At 43.1% G+C, this 19574-nt stretch overlaps 1 protein-coding gene across 3 annotated transcripts; it reads left to right on the top strand.

The window, feature by feature from the left end:
- Positions 1-1023: 1023 nt before the first annotated feature.
- Positions 1024-13653, top strand: PPP1R8 (protein phosphatase 1 regulatory subunit 8). Of its 3 annotated transcripts, XR_014221814.1 has the most exons (8): positions 1024-1162; positions 5417-5477; positions 6662-6815; positions 8799-9019; positions 9503-9647; positions 9847-9911; positions 11155-11790; positions 11836-13653. XR_014221814.1 is itself a non-coding variant. In XM_082231881.1 (7 exons), the coding sequence occupies exons 1-7, from the start codon at positions 1074-1076 to the stop codon at positions 11506-11508; spliced, it is 1089 nt and encodes a 362-aa protein (XP_082088007.1). In that variant the 5' UTR covers positions 1024-1073; the 3' UTR covers positions 11509-13653. The 3 variants fall into 3 exon arrangements, 2 of the variants coding, with proteins under 2 accessions (XP_082088007.1, XP_082088008.1); XM_082231881.1 differs by having other exon boundaries at positions 11155-13653; XM_082231882.1 differs by lacking the exon at positions 1024-1162 and adding an exon at positions 1194-3257 and having other exon boundaries at positions 11155-13653.
- Positions 13654-19574: the final 5921 nt, after the last annotated feature.

Raw genomic sequence — 19574 nt, 5'->3', positions numbered from 1 at the left:
TTACTAAACTGTGAAAGTTGGCGCTGGAGAAGATTGATGCCCTCAGTTGCACATCTTTCTTTGCACTATTGCTCCATCATTCCATCCATTTAACTGTCAATAAACATTTTTTAAAAGTGTTTTGACATTGTGTATTTTCTTCAGCTCAGACCTAAATGCAAGGATCAAATCACTTTCAATGCCTGGAGAAAACAACTGTCTTTGGGTAAAGTCTTTGACATTCTGATAATTTATTATGTTGCTAGTTTTTGCTATATTTAACTCCTTTGGGAGGAAGCTCATAATATAATTTAATAAATTTTATAGTTAATGCTTCTGACATGAATTTGTGTCTGGAAGTTTGCATCATAATAAATTAGTTTTTAAAACAAGTGATAGGAACTTCTGAAATGCTGTTCCTGATAAATATAGTGTATGCCCCATTCTGTGAGGGTTTTTTTTTAAAAAAAGAAAAAAGTGAAAGTGGATAATATGCACAGGGTCATCAGCAATTGGGAACCAATGGATTAGAGCTAATAGTTTTATCAAAATCTTGCTCAGGAGATGCCAGTGTTACAAAAAGTTAGATAATTTAATACAATGACTGATAACGTGCATCACGACGCTTCTTCCCCTTTTATGTGTAATGTGCTTATACCATTTGTAATACAGTAAGAAATGAATTACACATCAAAAATAAGTGAAGGGGAGGATAATGAGAGTGAAGCCTGCAGACTGCAGTTAAGGAGCGGGCCGAGTGGGGAAATGAGACGAAGCCCAGCGCTCCGCATTGGGCCGTTTGGACTTCTGCCGTCAACATGGCCGCTGCCGCCGCGGCATCCCCACGCGACTGACAGACATCGGAGCTTAAGCCTAAGCGCACCGCCAGGTTCCCGCGCTTTTCGTACCGCCGCCTTGACGTCGCTACGCAACGCCGCGCTCGAGCTTCTCTACACCAGACCAGACAGGACCCGCGCAGCTCCCTCCTCCACACACACACCTCGCCGCGGTGCATCCCGGGATCGCCTCCCGCCCGCCGGGTCTTCCAGCTTCCCGGCGTGCCCCGCGCCCAGCTGAATGGGGGCAGTCACAAGATGGCGGCGAACGCGAACTCTGCCGGTGGTGGCGGCGGCGGCGGCAGTGGCGGCGGCGGGATCCTCCCACTTTTTGACTGCCCGACCTGGTGAGGGCGGGGGCCTGTGGCGCTGGAGAGCGGGAAAGGGTCCCGCCGTGCAGAAGGGCCTATATTTCCCCCGGGGAGACGGGAGCGGCATCATGAAGCGGGGAGTGGGCCTGGGTGCAGCAGCCCCTGCAAGCGGGGGAAGGACCGGGAAAGTGCTACGCGCCCTGGAATGTTATGCACCTATATATATTTTAAAAAATCAATTTTTAAAAACCCACGGAGGGTGCTTCTGAGCATGGACAGAGAACGTATTTCTTACACTGCTGTGTGGAGTTAAAGGGCGTCTCTGAACATGAGCAGAGTGCCTGTCTCTTAGTGAAGGGAGGGTATTTCTGCGCCTGGAAGGCAAGGGGGGAAACGACCCGTTTTATCACCGAGCGTGCCTGTCTAGTAAAACAATTTCATTCAGTACTGCTAAACTCGGAAATATGGGAGTGAGTGCTTCTAGTCATGTTTGATCTGCACCTTAAGCATTTGTGGCTGGATGCCCCTGCGCAGAGGCACATTTTGATCCCGTAGCTGCGATGCTTTGGAGGAGAGACAACCTTATTGCAAAGAGGAATGACGGTTTGTTAAGGTCTGAGTAGCAGGTCATGTTTATGGCTGGGGCGATTAAGCAAAACGTGAAACGTGGGGCTCTCTGGAGTTGTGTTGAAAGATGCAGTGACCTGCATCTAAGGGATATATTCTCAAGTATTGCCTATGTGTGTTTTTCGCTGTCAGGTACTGGCCAGCACTGTGAATTCTGTCTTTGTTGAGGTGTTTACATGCTGATTGCACCTAGGTGTCTAGGAAAAATCTTTGTTTTATTTGAGAACTGGGTCATGCAAGTATGTCTAAAATTCAGAAAACTTTTTTTAAAAAAGTGTTAGTATTGTGGGTTGGAGAAGCAAAAGAAAATGTGTCTTTGGGGGATTACTCCCTGCTGGAAATGGATCGTTCATTTTGCTTGTTCGGTATTCTGCTTCAGTGGGTGTTGAGCCTACTAAGTGTGTGTGTCGTGCAGTTTCTTCTTCATACAGAAACAATTTTCTTCTATGCCAATTCTAGGAGTTTCGTAGGTAACTGCACCTGTGTTTTCTGGGAATTTGAGTAAGAAATTTTATGACAAAAAGCAGTGGTCACTCTGGTCATAGTGCTTGCCCCAGCTGTCTGAAATTATGCTGAAGGACTGAAAGGAAAGGATGAGTTTTTGTAGTATAACACATTGGAATGCATTTGAGTTAAAGAATATGCCCTTTTCATCCTAATACATACATACATGCAAAGTGACTTAGAGATTAAGTTTCTTCCTTCCTCCAAAGCAGAAGGTGTAGTGTAATGTGGTCTGAAACCTACTTTGCCAAAACTGGTCTTGGAAGGACAGGTTTTGATGACAGGACTGGAAGTATGTCATATATGTTCACAGTGAAAGGATTTTGGTAACTTCCCACAAAGGTTTATCTTTTGGTACAGATGTAATGTTTCAGTTTTTGGTTAAACAATGAATTATATAATTAATATCCTTTGAGAGTCTAATGAACACATCTTCCTTTATGATGACGGGGCTGCTAAATCATCAGAAGATCTCTCTGGGTTGTGACTTAGCAAAGTTTTACCTTCTGTGCTAATTATAGCTGGAGCTATCCACTGTGTCACTCTTTTCTTAATGACAGAAGGAAGAATTATAGTGAGTGGAAGATAGATGACATATTTTTCATATAATCAAGTTCCAATTTATCTTTTTCTGTGGAAGGATATTGTAATATTTTCCCACCCTTGTTGTTAGATGCTTTTTCTTCAGTCTTTAAAAACTATTTTTACAAAGCAGCTCACAAAGCAGGAAATATAAATAAATAAAAATTACAGTTTCACACAGCAAAAACAGCAGTATAAAAATCTAATCAACAAAAAACCAACCAGCCCTAAAAAGCCTGACAATAAAAACAAATTATAAAAGGCCATCTAAAAATGGGAAGGGAGTGGGCTTGTAGGATTTCCCTAGGAAGAGAGCTGCACAGTCATGTCACCACCACCAAGAAGGACCTTTCTCTACCCACCAATCTGAATTTTAACTAATGACAGGAAGGCCTCTGATGCTAACCTTGGGGCTCAGGTAAGTTCATATGGTTGCTTCTATCTGCCACACAGAGGAACAATGCCCCTGGGTATTGTTCTCCAGCAATTAACTATTTAGCAGTGAGTTCTAGTACATATTTGGCACAGATTGGGCAAGAAATGCTTTGCATGCAGAATGTCCCAGGTGCAATCTCTGGCATCTCCAAATACACTGGGAGAACCCCCTGCCTGAAGATGGAGAACCTCTGCCAGCCAGTGTTAACAATACTGAGCTAAATGGACCAATAGTTTGACTCGGTATAAGACAACCCCTGGTGTTCCTAAGACATTGTGACATGCACTGAGTGAGCTTCATCTTTCTAATGGAGAAAACCTAAGTAATGAACTCTGAAAAAAATAAATTAATAAGACCTTGTATCGCTTTTGAGTGTTCAAAACACTTCATATACATTATCTTGTTATCCTTACAAATACCCTATAAAGCAAGGGGCAAGGAACCTCCAGCTCATGGAACTAACTATGCCTAACAAAGCCGTTTCCCCCCAACTACATCCACCAGCCCCAATGTGTGTGATGTCAAGTGTGAGACAGGTAAAGATGTGGCTACAAACAAACAGTTGAGAACTTGATGTGAGCTCCCAGTTGTTGCTTTACAAATGGAGCTCCTTGATCCGTGAGCCCCACTTTGTCCAAGTGCAGGTGCCATTTGAATTCATATGATGCCCACAAATGGACTTCAAAGGGGCTCCACTGTAAAGATGGTCAAAGTGAGCTCCTTTGAACTTTGGCAGGTGAGCAGCTGCGCCCACCTGCCAAAGTTTGCTGGCAAGGTTTGGAAGAAATAAGAATTCGGCCCACTGGCCAAACCCAATTCCTCACTTCTGTTGTAAAGTGAGTATTATTATCCCCATGTTATAGATGGTGTGAGACACCTAGCAACTTCGTAGCAGATTTGAATGGGGAACTCCCAATTTGTAGCTCACTCTCTTAGCCACTATTACAGGAATAGGCAAACTCAACCCTCCAGATGTTTTGGAACTACATCTCCCATCATCCCTAGCTAACAGGACCAGTGGTCAGGGATGATGGGAATTGTAGTCTCAAAACATCTGGAGGGCTGAGTTTGCCTATGCCTGCACTATTACAAACAAGCTCCATGTTGTAGATGGTGTGAGACACTGAGGTGGAAACACCTAGTGACTTCGTAGCAGATTTGAATGGGGAACTCACAATTTGTAGCTCATTCTCTTAGCCACTATTACAAATAAGCCCCTCTAAATGAGGTATAATGACTTCTGAATAACACAGAAAACCTTAAGTGTTTGCAAACACAGTTTTTGTTTTCCTCCATACTAAATTGCTTAAATGAGATATCCATTACTGTAGAGGAGTTCTTATCAAAAGGGGTGTGCCAGTAGGTCTTCCTCCACTGAAGGTATGCGCAAAGCCCGGCTGGATCAGGCAAAAGACCAGCTAGTATGCAATATCAAAGCAAGCTGCCTTACACTGAGACCAGTGCTCCACCCACCTCAGGGATAGAGAACCACCAGATATGGATGGATACCCATCAGCCCCACCTGCCATGGCCAGTGATCCAGAATTATGAGAATTTAGGTTCAACAATGCCTAGAGGGCACTGGTTCCCCATCCCTGGTTTACTTTCACTGGCAGTAGCTCTCCATGCTTTCAGATAGGAGTTTTTCCAGCCCTACCTGGAGATGGTGGGAATTGAATCTGGGCCCTTTTGCATGCAATGTGTGTGCTCTGCCACTGAGCTATGGCTCTTCTCTTAATGCAGATTCTGCTCACTATTGTTGCCAGTAGTCATGAGTAGGCCTGGCCCAATCTATTCCACTTTAGAGCCATGTAAGCTAGTGACCAAGCATCTCGTCTTATGGTAGTGCCATACTATACATTGTCTGAAGACCCATGTACATGGCAGTGTCCTAAAGGTGCTGACTATTAATTTCACTTAAGCTCATACTTTTTGCACCAATTTCCTGTGTTAAAGTCCAGGTTTTCCATCTATCTAATTTCAATGTGTTGCAGCATTTATGGTTAACATATTGCTTAAGAAAAAAAAAGCATGAGAGTTGGATTTTGTTTTTATGGCGACTTCAGATCAATGGGTAACTGTAGGGGTTCTAAATGTGACTTTATTCCAAAACAAAACATATTTCTGTTTTTGTTTCCTAGGGCAGGAAAGCCTCCACCCGGGTTGCACCTGGATGTAGTCAAAGGAGACAAACTTATTGAGGTATGAAAATAGATGCAGAACAAATTATCCTGGACTAGGAATACACTTCTAGTACTGGGTAGCTATAGAAACAATCACAAGCATCAATCACAGCAATAAAATCTCCTGCATCCTTTTCCCTTTTTCCCTATGCATCCAAGTATCCCAAAGTACCTTAGAAGCAGGTGTTGGTACCCAGTGCTTCTTTCTCGCATCACCTTTTAACAGGTGACAGTTCAGAACTAGAAGGGCAAACCTATTTTTGCTGTTCTGAGGGGTTTGTGTTAGTTTTCACAGTAACTGAATCCCAGATATTTCCATTTTACAGACAAGTATGACGAAGTGATGTGCTGAAGGGCTCCTAGGTCCAAATTCTATTGTAGCATGCCAAGGAAGGAATGGACTGTGTTGACACAAGAATTGCCCATATCTCTGCTTATTAACATGAGATATTTACCTCCAAACTAAGCACCTGTCTGTTTGAGCTGTAAGCATCCCCTAGGATGGAATACCTTTCGAGCCCCACAAAGCTGAAAGCAGCACACTGTAAATTGTCAGTTGCAACGTACACATGTTGTTCAATTCACACAGGTTTCTTAAGCACTTGATACTAACCAAGCCATCTTTACCTTTGTTCTCGTTTCGAGTTCAGAGGTATAACTAGTGATTGGCTAGGTCTAAAAAGTGCAACATCAAAACAAGCCATGAAGTAATCAAGCTCAGTGTGTGGAGAATCACACTGGGTTATAACTCAGAGGCACAAATGAGTTTTTACCCATCTTGCGGCTTCAACAGCAGTGAAGCTGAACTTGTAAAAGCTGTTTGTATCTTTACCAATAGCATTGAATCAGAAACATAATTCCTGCATGGAACATAATTTTTAATTTGTAACTGAATATAGCCACTCCCCTGGCTACTGTGTGAAAGGCCTAGCACAGGCACCACCAAACTCGGCTCTCCAGCTGTTTTGGGACTACAACTCCCATCATCCCTAGCTAACAGGACCAGTGGTCAGGGATGATGGGAATTGTAGTCCCAAAACAGCTGGAGGGCCGAGTTTGGGGATGCCTGGTCTAGCAGCACTGATAAAAATGGATAAGCCTCTGTTGCTGATAGCTCATAGTCTTCTGTAGCAGCAGCAGTTATGATGGAAATGTCTTCTTCTAGTGACCTTATGTTGCTGTCTGTCTGATGTCTTATCATAGAAACTGATCATTGATGAAAAGAAATACTATCTCTTTGGGAGAAACCCTGACCTGTGCGACTTCACCATTGATCACCAGTCATGCTCTCGGGTCCATGCTGCCTTAGTCTACCACAAACATCTGAAGAGGGTTTTTCTTATAGACCTCAACAGCAGTAAGTTGATTGATATTTAACCAAGTAATATACAGGGGTGGGTGGCGCAGAAGGAATGCTTGGGGTGAATTTTCAAGAGATCCGGATTTGTTTATCCTTACATTTACCTGAAGTAGAAAAAGGCTTCATTATAGGAACCATGGTGGCCAGTGTTAGAAACTGGGATAGAAAAGCTAGGAGCCAAATGGGTTCTGGGACCTGGGTTGTGGGCACCAAAACAGAATGCCTGGTCCCCACTGGGGGCGGGGGGGGGGGGTTGCAACACTTTTTATTTATTATTTTGAAAAGCATAAACTAATACGCACATCACATAAGTGACACGTTGTTAAAATCACATTTTTAGCAGAAGTTGTTAATAAATGTCTATTTCTAAATTATTATAAATTTATAATTTTTTTATTTATAAATAAATGTTTATTTATTAACAATATTATAACTTTATAACATTATTATAACATTATTAACATTATTATTTATTAACATAAACATTGGTGTTTACAATAAAAATATTGGTACCATACTTCAGTTTTCAAAACACTCTACTCTTTATCGTTAAACTCCTTAACATATTGTCTATCCTTAATATATACTTCGAGGCTTCAAAGCACTTACATTTCAGTAATCCTTGAGTGCCAGCCAGGTGCGAAAAATGGCACCTGGGTTTTTTGAGGTGCTCGCAAATGGAGTACCATTAGGTGCAAAATGCACCTGGTGCCCTGCTAATTTCGAACCCTGATAGTGTCGTTTCCAAAAAGGATGCCCTGGTGGTTTCCACTATAGCTTTAAGACTCCCATGGCAGTGGGTGGTGGGAATTGGAGAAAGTGCTCTTGAAACAGTACTTCTCTGAGCAACATTCTCAAGTCATCTTTCTTCCCCCTAGCTATATTATTATTATTATTATTATTATTATTATTATTATTATTACTATTATTACAGGGCCTTCACTGCGATTGCTCCAAGGCTTTACAATGGCCACCCTAGTGAGCTTCATCCCTGATCTGTTCTTGTGGCTTTTTCAGATAAGTTGCTGCACTCAGCTCACACTCAGAAAGGGACACCGTGGTCTTTTGTCACCACTGTCAATTTGTATTGTGTTTTATTGACTTGTGTTCATTGCTGTTCTAAGGGTTCACAGATTTTGGCTGGCCTTCGTCCCAAAGCCAAAATTTGAGGGTGCCGGAATCCTCCCCCAATTACGAGCTTACATGTTTGTCAAGGACATTCACTCCCCCCCCCCAGCTCTTAAGTTTGGACCTGGAGTGGTTGGGGCCAACCCCATAGTTGTGGAAACCAAGAACAACTTCAGGAACAATCTCCAGCCCCTTTCCTAACTCCGAATTTGGAGAGCACTGGGCAGGCAGGAAAGTGCTGCTGATGCTGCCATGACATGTGCCAACACAGCCAGCCCTAGAACTGCAGCTCTTCCTGGAAGCATAGCTCAGCTGTGGTCTGAAGGCACATGAGCCTGCCACTTTACTGAACTAAGCAGATTTAGTCTGATCAGTGTCTGGATGGGTGACCACCAGGGAACACCTATGTACTTTATTTCATATGTATATACCTCTTGATTGTAAGGGGGGAAACGCAAAGCCAATACACCACTGTTCTGTAACAGAAGAAAGGTAGAACAGAAATGTATGAAAACAAACAAACAAACAAACAAAACTAACCTCTTCAATCTGAAGAATTACTCTAACCACCCAAGTTCCTTCTGACTCATACCAGAGGCCAATGGATCGTTTGCCATAGCAAGCAAAATTGCAGAACACTGGCTGTTTAGTGCTGCTTGTCTCTTGGAAGCTGTTTCAAAAGCCTTGGAGAATTGGGTTGCAAATGTTTCATTTAATCAACTAATTCAGGTTTTCCTGGAAGAACACAGTGAAATAATTTCATATACTTTCAGTAGGGCCCCACATCTAGCTTTGAATAAACTGACAGCTAATGGACAGTTTCTTTTTTTTTTATTATTCCAATATTCCCAGCACATGGCACGTTTTTGGGTCATATTCGTTTGGAGCCTCATAAACCACAGCAGATTCCCATTGACTCTACAGTTTCCTTTGGTGCCTCCACAAGGGCCTATACTCTGAGGGAAAAACCTCAGACATTGCCCTCTGCAGTAAAAGGAGACGAGAAGATGACCAATGAGGACGACGAGCTCAAGGGTTTGCTTGGACTTCCAGAAGAGGAGACAGAATTAGATGTGAGTTCACCCGCAGCATGACACCCATTTTCCCTTGTGGAGGGAGACGGGGTTCCTTGGCTGGAAGCATGGCATAAGCAACAGCACCAGAACAAAAGTCTTCTGACCTTGCAAATGTTAGTCTGTGCTTGTGTGTGACATACCTACTTTTGCAGCCCCCCATGGTCTGGCAAGTATGGCCAAACCTTTTCATAGAATTGTAGAGCTGGAGGGTCTGTGAATGTCATCTAGTCCAACCCCTTGCAAGGCAGGAATATTTTGCACAAAGTGGGGCTCCAACCCACAACCGTGAGTCTTGTGCTATTTCAGACCACTAGACCAAATTCCCATTCTCCCCCGGCTAAAGCAGGTGACTTGCTGTTGGCTTGCTCCTATATTATTCTGGGCACCTTGAAGCCTGTCCAATCCTAAGTGTTCATGGGGGCAGGAGATGGGAAGTTTAATCTTTATTCTTCGTTGACAGTCTCATCTTTGGTTTTTTAGAACCTGACAGAATTCAACACAGCCCATAACAAGAGGATCTCCACGTTAACTATAGAAGAAGGAAATTTGGATATCCAGAGACCAAAAAGAAAACGAAAGAATTCCAGAGTAACATTCAGTGATGACGACGAAATCATCAATCCAGGTGAGCACTGTGGATGTGTTCTATGTAGGCCTCGCTGCATATTGCTATCTTTTCCGTGAGCATTAATGAATAGAGGTTTTGCTGGTAATAACCTTTCACTTTGAGAAAGCTGGCATTAAACCCCCTTCGGTACTGAATACATTCTTCAAAATCCATTTTAAAACTAACCACGGTATTTCAATCTGATTTACCCATACAGAGGATGTGGACCCTTCTGTTGGACGCTTCAGAAACATGGTACAGACTGCAGTTGTCCCAGTGAAGGTATGCTTCTAAATCAGAAAACAGCCTGTTAACATAGCCTGTGAAAACTGCTATCTTAGATAGGGATAGTTGTAGCCAGGATAATATTAGATCCAGATGTTTGGTTCTTTTTATTGCTAGACCAGTAGAAATACGTTTATAGGTTAGACATGTAAATGAGACTTGCAGCTGCGTCCTAATGACATTTTACCTTTGCTTTGTACTGTGGATTGCAGTTTAACCTTTTTAATTTATTTTTTATTTAGAAAGACATGGTTAAGTTATAAGTAGTCAATTTTTTTAATGCAACAAAAAGCTTCTGGCAAGCTCATGCTGTGCTCCTTCCTCGATCAATGAGTTGTTTCCATTACAGTGGTACCTCGGGTTAAGTACTTAATTCGTTCCGGAGGTCTGTTCTTAACCTGAAACTGTTCTTAACCTGAAGCACAACTTTAGCTAATGGGGCCTCCTGCTGCTGCTGCTGCTGCTGCTGCTGCTGCTGCTGCGCCGCCGCTGCGCAATTTCTGTTCTCATCCTGAAGCAAAGTTCTTAACCTGAGGTACTATTTCTGGGTTAGCAGAGTCTGTAACCTGACCCGTATGTAACCCGAGGTACCACTGTACTTAAAAAGAAAACACCAAAGGCAGCCACCTCAAGGCAGTCACAGTTGCAAGTGACAGCCTTACTTAGGCCTGTGCCTTGGAATTCTTGAACTCAGGAAAGATATGGATTGTCAAAAAAATAATATGTTGTTAATACCACTTCCTGCTGCTCTATAATGCAGTTGTATTCTGTGCAGCTTCCTAGGTGGCTATAATATGTTTCCCACTGTTCTCTGCTTTTTGTCCATGCCAAGTGACATTATGTTCAGTTAGGAAGGAGAGTTGTTAGGTTAAACCAGATAAAACAGATAACATCCTTGGAACCTCTTACTGTGTTGTGACTAAGCAACTAATTCCCTGAGGGTATTACTCCTTGCCAGGTTCATTCCAGCAAGTACTTAATGAATGTGATGATGGAACTGACAGGAAAGGGCTTGATGCTACAAAGTAGTTGCATTAAGCAACTCATTGCATCCACCCGAGGGCCACATCGAACATGAAAACCAAGCCGATTCAAACACTAATTCTTCATACACCATATAAATTATGAAGATTTAATATATACCCATGGATATTTGGAAAGAGGGAAGCACAGATTCCTCTGCAGTGGTTTGTATTGGGAGGTTGTTTCAAAAAGTAAATAGTTGTCCTTTCTACTGCAGAAAAAGCGGATGGACAACTCCGGTTCCCTGAGCGCGGATGAGTCTGCCACGCGGCGCATGCAGAACTTTCCCTATAGCGGAGGATTGTACGGCGGCTTGCCTCCCACTCACAATGAGACAGGCGCCCAGGCCCATAGCATTCACGGCACTGCGCTCATTGGAGGCCTGCCAATGCCCTATCCTAATCTTGCCCCGGATGTGGACTTGACTCCGGTTGCACCCTCAACGGTCACCATGAACCCAGCTCCAAACCCTGCTGTCTTTAATCCCGAAGTTGTGAATGAGCCCAAGAAGAAGAAGTATGCAAAAGAAGCTTGGCCGGGCAAGAAGCCTACCCCTTCTCTCTTGATCTGAAGAGCAGAGCTTGATCTGTCCTGGGAGACAGGAGCACAACCAGCCAGAGTGGACAAAAAACTGTTCCAAGTGCAGCACCCACAGCTTTCAGAATCGGGGTCCTAACTGTGTGTCATAGCCAGGTTACAGGGGTAAGCTCCCCTACAAAACCAACCTCTGGAAGAACTCTGCAGGCATCTAGAAAAGAGAAGCGTTCTCTCCCCCCCCCCCCACTGTCTGCGAAACCACACTGCCTAACAGCCTTTTCTTCTTTTCTTCAACCATGGTTATTTTTATCCTAAGGTTATTCATGAATTTAAGGGGCACCGTGGTTATTTTTATCCTAAGGTTATTCATGAATTTAAGGGGCACTGTCAGGTAACACAGAGTCAAAATTAACAACTCTGTCTTACAGAGTTAAGCTTAACCAGCTGGTCTCAAGTAAACATTCATCCTCAGAAGTGTATGTGGACCTGATCAGTTTTCTAAAGAAGCACCTGGTTCGGGTATAAGTAGTACTCATGTAAGTCAGATAACCATAGCTTGCTTTTAAACATGCGGATCATGAAGTGCTTTTAGTCTACGTACAGCCCGTTGTGCTTGCCTTGTAAGTGAGTATCATCTTGAAGGCTGGAAGCACAGGGAAATGGTAAGAAATGAAAATCAAGCAGATTATTTGCTGCTTAGCATTCTAGATTGAATGCACCAAGAAGGAAAAGAATATCAAATGAGAGCTCTTAAGGTACTTTTAACAGTGGCCCTTCCAGAGAAAAAGCAGTGTACTTGCATAATACTCCGTGTGGGTTGGTTTCCTATACACAAGCAGAATTTGTCACACAGTTCTCCCCCCCCCCCCGAACTAATCCCAAAGCCCATGAAAGGTTAGCCAGTTTCTTAAGTGCATAATGACTGCAGTTCTGTCAAATGGGGATATTGCGTGAGCTAAAATAGTTTCCGGATCTCAGCTCCACCATTGTGCAGTTTGACCTATTGACTTCAGTTTTTCGTTGAACCAAAAGTAGCTCTAAGGCTCTAGTTCCAGATGTTTGGAATCAAAAGACTTGATTGAGATGTGTATATTGTACACACTAAAGTAACTATGGAAGCAGAGTTGTATTGTCTTTGAGAGTCTTATTAGCCAGGCTCTTGGCACTGGGCAGGCTCTTAATCACACTGCTTGATGGGTCTCTTCTTGGTTCTGTGTACTTAGATGGTTAGTATCTCCAGTGATTTACTGTTCCCTGTAGTACAACATGGCAGAACAGTGGTCAGAGCTCAGCCAAAGTCAGGCACATCCTGGTTGGTTTGGTTTTTCCCCAGGGGGGTGGGGAGTTAACCACATTCTTAAGTCCTCCAAATGAACCAAGTGGGATTTTAAAAAGTGAGTAATACAGCTAGGTTGTGTCTGTTATTGCAGAAACATTACAACTATCCAAGGTTCCATTTACCACCTAAAGTATTGAGCGGGACAGAGAATTTGGGGCCAAATAATTCAGGATATCTGCTGCTGCTTTAAAAAATGAGACATTGTATTCTATCAATGGGGGGAGTCTGAGTGGAATGTCTTGAAGTCAGTTCACTTCTACACAATCTGCTTTTGTGTCATCTGACGGTGTACATAGGACCCTTTTGTGAAGATGAAGTTGTGTCTATATTGTGTAGTTATATAACAACATAATCTAGGTTGTGATGAAATGGCTCGTGAGCTGTAGGACTCCATACTCCAAATCTTCTGTAGCTTCACTTGCAACCTCTCATCTTTGGGATATTTTTAGTTAATTTTTACCAGGCTATTAAGCAGTCTTCTAGTATGGAAGGCAGCTCTTCAGGATATGTGACCAGTTTAAAGCAGTTAAGGTTTCCCTTGCTGGATTTTAAATGATTATTTTTTTTAAGTAACTCGTTTTGCAAGATGTGTCCCTTGGGATTTTACTGATTGCTGGTCTTGGCCCCTCACCTCCGTGGGATGGTGCAGACTTTTAATTTCAAAATTTTAATTTCTTGGAAGCCAGTTCTGGCCAACATTGAGCATGGGGGAGGATGAGTGAAAGGTGTGGGGCTCTGTACAGAAGTTTGTACATTTGTGTAATAGGCCTTTTCACACTCTGTTGAGCTTTTTACCTGTAACCTTTACTACACTGTAAATTAAATGACTGTTTTGCCAAATTGAGAGTTCAATGTGTGTCCCAAATCTTAACAGCGCAGTCTGCCCAGGAAATGATCCTTTGCCATTTCTGGTCTATTTGTTTTAAATATTTCTTTTCCCAAACCATCTTACAGTATTTTCTAAAGCAGCTTATCATGTTTTTAAAAAACCAGGAAGAACATCAATCCATGAACAAGCTAAAAGAAAATAATAAAAACAGCAATAAGCAAGAGTCCAATAAAGACATTTTTAAAAAGCCTAGGAATATAAAATGGCACCTAAATGACAGAAGCATTGGCCCAAAGCATAGTGTTCCAAACATGTGCTTGCAGAAGAAGTCCTTTCTCATGTTGCCATCCATCTGACCTTGGAGGGAGAGGGGTACCCAGATCAGGTCCACCAGCCAGGATCAAAATTGGAAGCAAGCAACCTGTGGCCACCCAGATTTTGGGTTCCCATCAGGTCCAGCCAGCATAACCAGTGGTCAGGGATGATGGGAGTTGGGAGTCCAGACACATCTGGAGGACAACAGTTTCCCTTCCCCTGATCTAAGTAAACAGGCAGGTTCATAGAATACAATCTAAGAATACAGTGGACGCAGGCTGTTTAAACACTTCATGGATCAAACCCAGCACTCTGAAGTGCAACCAGAAACATACTGAAAACCTGTATAGCTCTTTCCGCACAAGCAGAGCATGTTCATTCTGGCAAATTCCAATTAGCATGGTGAACTTCCGTATTGTTGGGCTTGCGTGGCTGATGTATCAGATGGCCCAGGTTCCTGCTGGGGGCGTGTAGCTTCAATGGAAAGGAGAACCAGGAAACCCTGTTTTTTCTTTTACGAGAGTGGTCCTCTAGGCTGCTTTAATTCCCACTCATTCCTTAAAGAAACTTGACTCTTCTGGTTTGCTGCGTTTTTGGCCACCATGGTTGCACCAAGGCCACTCTACATGCCTTGGAGGACGATATGACCACCAAAGTGCAGGAAACTGCAGGATGTTGGTGCATTCAAAGCCGGGTGGCAGGGTGAAATTAAACAGGTGTGTGCAGCCTTTCCCACTATGGAGGTGCAATGGTGGGAACTCTTCATCTGTAGAATTTCAGCCTGTCCTAATTCTGTTGATGGTGCAGGGGGCAAATCTAGTACATTTTGTTTCCCAAGTAAAGAAGTGGGGCTCAGGTGTTGCGGCTCCATCGCACCCTGCTGAAGGAGAGAGCCAGAGCTTCAGCCCCTATGGATAAAGGTAGGAAAACCACCCATCTTTTGACTTTTTCCAGCCCCTGGTCCTTCTTGCATCCCCTCAGAAGCCTTACTCAAATGTAGAGTTTTCCCTCTCTGAAAATAAAGGTGCATAGTCAGGTTGCATATTTTATTATAAAGCCAAATGGGCTTGCAATCTTATCCTGTTTACCTGGGAGTAAGCACCACTGAACTTGATGCACAGGGTGATGCTGAAAACAAATTGGGGTGGGGTTTTTTTGGGAGGGGGGTTGTGATTGTGGCTAAACCTGATTTAAAGGGTGGCTGAGGGCTATTTATTTTTGTACTATATTTTGTTGTGCAAGTTTTTAATAGATTTCTACCCCCTACCCCTGCAAAAGAAATGATTCCTGATCTTTTCTCAGGAACTGAAAGGTACTACCTCCAGATTGGTAAATTGAGAATCTTGCAGGAAATTAAAGGAAAAAACGAACACACACTTTGTATGCAAACTATAGCATTTCAGAAAGAAACCCTAATCTTACATCCGACACTGTATATGCATGCTCCTGTATTAATTGGGACTTCCAAGATAATAATAATAATAATAATAATAATAATAATAATAATAATAATAATTTTTTTTACCACATCTTCTCCAAAGAGCTCAAGATGATGAACATGGTTCTTCTCCCCATTTTATCCTCACAACCTTGTGAAATAGGTTAGGCTGAGAGATGGCAAGGAGCTTCATAGCCAAGTTGGGGGGCGTGTCCAACACTCTAGCCACTATAGTACACTGAAAGAGTGAAAAGAAAGAAAACTGCTAGCACATTTGTACAGTGGTACCTTGCAAGACGAATGCCTCGCAAGACGAAAAACGCACAAGACGAAAGAGTTTTCCGTTTTTTGAGTCGTTCCGCAAGACGAATTTCCCTATGGGCTTGCTTTGCAAGACGAAACGTCTTGTGAGTTCTTGTGAGTTTGTTTCCTTTTTCTTAAAGCCGCTAAGCCGTTAATAGCCGTGCTTCGCAAGACGAAAAAACCGCAAGACGAAGAGACTCGCGGAACGGATTAATTTCGTCTTGCGAGGCACCACTGTAAAGCCAAGCAGGCTCCGGTATGTTAAGAATTCCCTGAATTGCAGAGGATTGAACTAAGACTATCCTTGGGGTCCCTTCCAACTCCACAATTCTATTACAGTGGTACCTCAGGTTAAGAATTTTATTCGTTCTGGAGGGTCCGTACTTAACCTGAAACTGTTCTTAACCTGAGGTAACAGTTTAGCTAATGGGGCCTCCCGCTGCTGCTGCCGCAACGCCGCCGCACAATTTCTGTTCTCACCCTGAGGTAAAGTTCTTAACCCGAGGTACTATTTCTGGCTTAGCGGAGTCTGTAACCTGAAGCATCTGTAACCCGAGGTACCACTGTATTCTAGGTTTTGCGGGGTCTTTAGAACTCTGGCCGTTGCCTAAAGCACATTGGGCTGGTGTTGTGAATAAGTGCATTAAGCTTCCTAATTAACCCCTTTGGTGGTTGCAAATAAATGTGTTAGGCCACTGCTCTGTTCACCCTCCATGTGGGCTGCCCAGTCCACTGGGGGGGCAATACTAGCCCCCACCCTGTGGACGCCAGCAACCTACCCTATATCACTGCTTTAGGTAAAGGGACCCCTGACCATTAGGTCCAGTCGCGGAATACTCTGGGGTTGTGGTGCTCATCTCGCTTTACTGGCCAAGGGAGCCAGCGTACAGCTTCCGAGTCATGTGGCCAGCATGACTAAGCCACTTCTGGCAAACCAGAGCAGTGCACAGAAATGCCGTTTACCTTCCCGCCAGAGCAGTACCTATTTATCTACTTGCACTTTGACGTGCTTTCGAACTGCTAGGTTGGCAGGAGCAGGGACCGATCAACGGGAACTCACCCCTTTGCAGGGATTCGAACCACCAACCTTCTGATCGGCAAGCCCTAGGCTCTGATCGGCAAGCCCTAGACCACAGCAAAATGATAGCCCCAAGTACCATGGATCATACCACTGAAACTCTATCTTGTAACACCCTTGTAACAAGGGTGACCAAAACAGACTCACTTTTTTTATTTTAAAGCCATTATTGAGTTTACAAAGGTTGGTCATGAATGTGTGTGATTCTGCCTTGTGATGTATAAAAATAGGTGTGCTGGGAGGAGGGGAAAACAAGAGTTTCAAAAAGAAGATCTGAAAGGCGTACATGTGTAAAGTGAGACTTCCAGGAAATAGATGTCAATAGTCATCAGTGACCGGACTCTGGAGAAGAACAGGCTTCCCGTATGTAATGTATTCATCTGGTTACTTAGAAATTTAGAAACTGACTCACAGTCAGAAGCCATCAAAGCTGTGTCCAGCAAGATAAAAACGAGATAATATACCCCTGGAAAAGTTCCAAAAAAACAATTGAAACCATTCATACAAACTCTAAAAACAATAAAACCATTTCTATAGATGTACAATTAATAAAATAATAAACGACTAGGCCACACTTCAGGGAATGCCTTCTTAAACAAACATTTCCTCAGCAGGTTCCCTAAATGTTGTGTTGCTAGGATTCTGAAGGATTTTCAGCAGATCATTGATGTTGGGGGGCAAGGTATTGTCGGAATAGCATTTTCCACAAAGTTCTCTTTAAAAAATAAATGAATAAAAGAATGAAAGCGGAAGCTTCATCGCTTCTTAAGAGGCTCATAGAGAAATTCTAACAAACTATGCATTTGCTTCAAATTTAGCTTTCATTTTCAACCAGGCTATTCTTTGAAAGAGAAACTGAAGCTGAAACTTTAAAAATTGCACATCAGTGGGGGTTTTTAAATCCACTCATTTTTTTTCCATTAAAAAACCACTCTGTTTATTGTTTCTTTATCCAACTTCCATGGGAGTGTATCTATGAGATGCTACTTGCTTGACTGCATATTGTATCAGTGTTGCTGTATATGTGTGCATACGTTTTGATTTTAAAGTTAAAGATTCCAACTGATTAATATTTCCTTCAGGTTAAGTATCCATTGTTCTGAACCTTCATATCACTTCATCCTCCAGGGAGTATTTGTTGTTTGAAAAGGTGCCTTGAGTGCATTTCTAAACATGACTTAGGTTGCATATGCACCATACAGTGGTGCCTCGCAAGACGAAATTAATTCGTTCCGCAAGTTTTGTCGTCTAGCGAATTTTTTGTCTTGCGAAGCACGGTTTTAACGGTTTAACAAAGTCGCGAGACGTTTTCGTCTTGCGAAGCAAGCCCATAGGGGAATTCGTCTTGCGAGGCAAATCGAAAACGGAAAAACCTTTCGTCTAGCGAGTTTTTTGTCTTGCAAGGCATTCGTCTTGCGAGGTACCACTGTACATATAAAGCATATCTCCCCCCACCCTAGTGTAAGGGGGAGAAGCATTGTGGAGGGGCGAGCCAACATGACTTGACATGAGCCAACAGTGTGACGCGGCAGCTAAAAAAGCCAATGCAATTCTGGGCTGCATCAATAGGAGTATAGCATCTAGATCAAGGGAAGTAATAGTGCCACTGTATTCTGCTCTGGTCAGACCTCACCTGGAGTTCTGTGTCCAGTTCTGGGCACCACAGTTCAAGAAGGACACTGACAAACTGGAACGTGTCCAGAGGAGGGCAACCAAAATGGTCAAAGGCCTGGAAACGATGCCTTATGAGGAACGGCTAAGGGAGCTGGGCATGTTTAGCCTGGAGAAGAGGAGGTTAAGGGGTGATATGATAGCCATGTTCAGATATATAAAAGGATGTCACATAGAGGAGGGAGAAAGGTTGTTTTCTGCTGCTCCAGAGAAGCGGACACGGAGCAATGGATCCAAACTACAAGAAAGAAGATTCCACCTAAACATTAGGAAGAACTTCCTGACAGTAAGAGCTGTTCGACAGTGGAATTTGCTGCCAAGGAGTGTGGTGGAGTCTCCTCCTTTGGAGGTCTTTAAGTAGAGGCTAGACAACCATATGTCAGGAGTGCTCTGATGGTGTTTCCTGCTTGGCAGGGGGTTGGACTCGATGGCCCTTGTGGTCTATTCCAACTCTATGATTCTATGAGAAGGCTTGGGGTGAGGGGGAATGACCTGTAAAGGGAGATGGTTGGTCATGTGGAGGGGGAAGCAGCCCCTAGTAGCTGTATATCAGCATAAAACCCTTGCTAGATGTGCAAAAGTTGGTTTGCAGCCAATGTGAACATAGGAAATTCCCTTATATCAGGTCAAGGCATTGGGCCACCCGGATGAAGACTGTCTCCTCTAGTGGGGTGGAATGATCTGTCAATTTCAGTTCTCTTAATTTCTCATTTTTATGAATGTTAAATTCAGTTCTCCACATTTCTGCAGCAATTAAAAAAAAAAAACTTCATGTAAATTCTCCAGCACGTTAGTGCAGATTTATCCTGATGAACACATTTTTGCATGCTGCTTTGATTAATGTACACAGTTTTGCAAGCAATTTCTCCTCCTAATAGATTGCATTCTTGTGTGTTACTCTCCACCACAGTATATTCATTTGTCTACATACTGTCCCCTAATAATATGCCTGTTTGTAAACATTGGTTGGTTGGAAGAACTGCGTTGCAAAATTTGGATGGGTGTGGATTCTGAAAGGTGGCTGGTTGTGTTTCAGTTCTCTGGTTGTTTTTGTAAGACATGAGTTTCATAGACCTGCCTTTAAAAGTGAACTGAATCGAATTTCTCCCCTATCCCTGCTCCTCTGT

This window comes from Podarcis vaucheri (assembly GCF_965113315.1).
Source record: "Podarcis vaucheri genome assembly, chromosome: 7".
NCBI classification, from domain to species: domain Eukaryota; kingdom Metazoa; phylum Chordata; class Lepidosauria; order Squamata; family Lacertidae; genus Podarcis; species Podarcis vaucheri.
The sequence above is the reverse complement of the archived record's forward strand: the minus strand, read 5'-3'. Positions and strand labels throughout refer to the sequence as shown.